Source organism: Onychomys torridus, unplaced genomic scaffold (assembly GCF_903995425.1).
Source record: "Onychomys torridus unplaced genomic scaffold, mOncTor1.1, whole genome shotgun sequence".
NCBI classification, from domain to species: domain Eukaryota; kingdom Metazoa; phylum Chordata; class Mammalia; order Rodentia; family Cricetidae; genus Onychomys; species Onychomys torridus.
In genome coordinates this window covers 2983-6316 of record NW_023411957.1, presented here as the reverse complement: position 1 = coordinate 6316, position 3334 = coordinate 2983, and the positions used below count along the sequence as shown (strand labels likewise).

The 3334-nt window shown below is 50.5% G+C and overlaps 1 protein-coding gene across 1 annotated transcript; it reads right to left on the bottom strand.

Moving 5' to 3' along the window:
- Window positions 1-659: 659 nt before the first annotated feature.
- On the bottom strand, window positions 660-2707 carry LOC118575428 (ubiquitin-associated protein 1-like). The gene has a single exon (XM_036175993.1). It carries the CDS (start codon window positions 2573-2575, stop codon window positions 1067-1069), a length of 1509 nt encoding a protein of 502 aa, XP_036031886.1. The 5' UTR covers window positions 2576-2707; the 3' UTR covers window positions 660-1066.
- Between the last annotated feature and the right edge of the window lie 627 nt (window positions 2708-3334).

The following is a 3334-nucleotide window of genomic DNA, read 5'->3' as shown; positions in this document are numbered from 1 at the left end:
AAAAGGGAAAAACTCACCAATCAGTAGCGCTGTTGCATTCGGATTTGTGCGACCAGGCAAATGGAGAGTGGTCTGTCGCGAACGGAGCAGAGTTCCCGGTGTGTGTAGCGCAGTTCCTGTCCCGGTTCCCGGGTTTCCAGGCGCAGAGTGCCCGGAAGCGCCCGTTTTCACAGGGCACCAATGTTAGTAGTTAGCAAATTATTTTAGATTCAAGACTGTGTTATATCTTTAATGGTGTCGAACATAATACAAACAAACCAGAGTGGTTTCTATGCCTAGATGTTACTCTGTGTCATCCTAAAGCAGGGCTGGAGGAGGCTGGTCAGGAACGGGGTTAGTGCCGAGTGACTAGTCGTGGCCTGTTTTCTCACCAGCTCAGTGTGCTGAGAAGGGGCCAGTGATCACTCAACCTGACACCACTTCCCAGCATAGGGGCTCCAATGCCCTGGGCAGTAGAGGGTTATGGTCTAAGCCAAAAGAAACAGTCTGGAAGGGACACATGGGAACCGCCTAGCAGAAGACTCTGCCCATGAGGAAAAGTGCATCTTTTGTACTGCAGAGACATTCCAGAACCAGTGTAACACTAAGGACTGCTGGGGGATGGTGGGCCCCTGGAAGAACCTCTTTCTTGTATTCAACTTGGGTTAGAGTTCCAGTCTGCCTATGTTGTGGCAGAGAGGAAAGCATCTAGCCCCCAAACAGCAGCAGTCTGCCCCTCCTCTTCTTCCCACACCTCTTGGGAGCCAGGCCAGATTTTGGCTGAAGAAATAAGAGACCCCAGAAAGATCCAAGTAGTCTTTCTGAAAGGCCAATGTGGGAAGGACACTTCTCAAAATACAGATATGTTTAATATTGAAGGAGCCAGCAGGGCATTTGTATGCCCAAGTCTTCCTACTTTTCCCCCCAGTTCGGGCCTGGGCTCACAGAGACTAGCAAATGTCATCTCCACACCTGACCTAACCCCCAAAGAAAATCTGGAAGCATGTTCCTTCTTCCTCACAAGTGAGCTGTGCAGGGCCTCCTGGGGGATGGTGGTGCTGTGGCAGGGCTGTGGCAGGGCCTGGTCTCAGCTGGCTCCAGCCCTGGCCATGAGGTCTTCCAAAGCATTGTCCTGGTCATTGTTGTGTAATAGCAAAACTTCCTTAATGTCTTTCAATTCAAAGCCCATTTCCTTAAATTTGCTCATCAACTGAAGCAACTCCATCATCTTTTCTTCTGAGCACTGGTGCATCTCCAGAGCCTCTTCCACTAAGAGAGGGTCAAAGCCCTTCTCACAAAGCTGTCCATGTGCAAAGAGATAGTCGAGAATCTGCTCGATATTCTCTCCTTTCTTCTTCATGGCTCTCAGGACACAGTCGTAGGAGTAGCCCATGCTGACTACCGTCTCCACACACTGCCGCTCACCCGGAGACAGCGCCTGCAGTTCCAGATAGGCCTGGGGACAGCTGGGCGTGTTGGGCACTTGTGACACTGGGAAGTTCAGAGGCGTGACTGTGGGACATGTATTTGGAGGTGATGATTCTTCTGTACACACAGACAAGACAGAGAGGGAAGGCATCTGGGAAGATGTCAGGGTTGGCACCTCGGTGCCACTGTTCAAGTTCAAAGCTGAAAGCCCAAGAGTATGGTCCCCATTGAGCTCCCTGGCACTGCTTTGGGCGGAAGGATTTAGGAAGTTCCGGGACGTGCCACTTTGGAGGCAGGATGTGCTATGGAAAGTGCTCGCCAGCTTGACTGTCTTCTGACTGCTGTCATCAGAGTCAAGTTTGGGGAAGGACAGAGATTTGATATTGCTTACTGTGGGGATAGGGGGCAGGGACACTTTGGAAGACAGCGACATCTTTTCACAGTTGCCCAACTGTGGTAGGGTTATAAAGCCGTTGGGTTTATGAAGAGGCTTGAAATCTAAGGTTGCCTGCTCCAAGGACGCCAAGACCTCCTCGTCCTGTAACACAGACCCTGAGCTTCCTCTGGGTGAGTCACTGTCCAGTAACTGAGCCATGATGGGTCCAGTGGTCCCTACCAGAATGTTTCTCAGCTCTTCCTTCTCGTCGATGGTTTTTAACTCCAGGTTATCAAACGGGTCCTCTTCACACTCAAAGTCGGCAGGATTGAAGTCGGCCTTTGTGTGCGGCGGGCTGAGGACTTTCTGCTTTGTGGCACTACTGCTAACCCGAGTCGGAGTGAGGATGCTGTTGTGCTGCAGGCTGGCGAGGATGGGGTTGATCGGAGGCGGCATGGTGGCTGCGCTGTGACTCCTGGAGAAGCTCGTTTTGCTGTCGCCCTCCGGGCCACTCTTCGAAATCACCTTAGCTTCCGCATCCTCAGCCTTCCGCTCTGCATCTCGCTGAGCTTCCTGGATCAGCTTAACATCTTCAGCCCACTCAATGGTTTTCTTCTCCAAGGAGAATTCATACTGCATCTCTCTGATAACCTGTAAGCAATTGGGCAAGGAGAAGCTGATAGGTAGACCAACTTTAGCTGGTGTTTTGAATTTGTCTCCTATTTTGAATGGGACATCATCAAGGTAACTGAAAGTCCCATGAAAATCTGTACCCAACTTCTTAGAAGCCATTTAGAACCTGAATGCCGCTGCCGTCCAGAAAGCTGAAAGGTGCTGGCTCCACCCGGCCTCCCGGGCTCAGTCCCTGCCTGGCTCTCGCTGCCCCTAGGGAGAGCGAACACCTCCTCTTCCAACTCTATCCGCCCCGGGCCACACCATCACCGAAGCCACCGCCAGTACCACGGCCGCCATGTTGAAGGCCTACTTCCCTCCTCCCAACTAGGGCCACATAGAGCCGGAGGCAAAAGGGACCGTAAAAATATCCAGGCAGTAAGGATATAACAGTTTGTCACTGTTCAATACTCAGTATTTCCCAAACGCTAAACTAGCAAAACAAACAGGTGCCTTAAATAAACCACCTCAAATGAGGCTTGTCTCAGGTAAAAAATTAAGCAGAGTACTTAAACATCACAGCCACCCTTAACATGTCTCCAACCAGACCAGATCTACCTCAGATAAATGTCAACTCCAAAAACAAAATAATAATGAATCTTTTGTCTAAGCTTTTATGTCACCAGTGTTTTGTCAGATAGAAGGTTCCCAGCCACACCATGGAGGACGGACAGCTGCAGGATCTCATCCTAGGATCAGCCACACCTTGGAGGATGGACACAGCTACAGGATTTCATCCCAGAACTTCAGGAGACAGCTTCCCCATCTCCCCCCAAAACCAATCAACGTCCACCATTCAGCCTGAAGCAGTCTTTGAGAGAAACGGCGTCCCATACCCATCTATCCACATTTTTTTCTTTTTAAAAAACATGAGAGTCG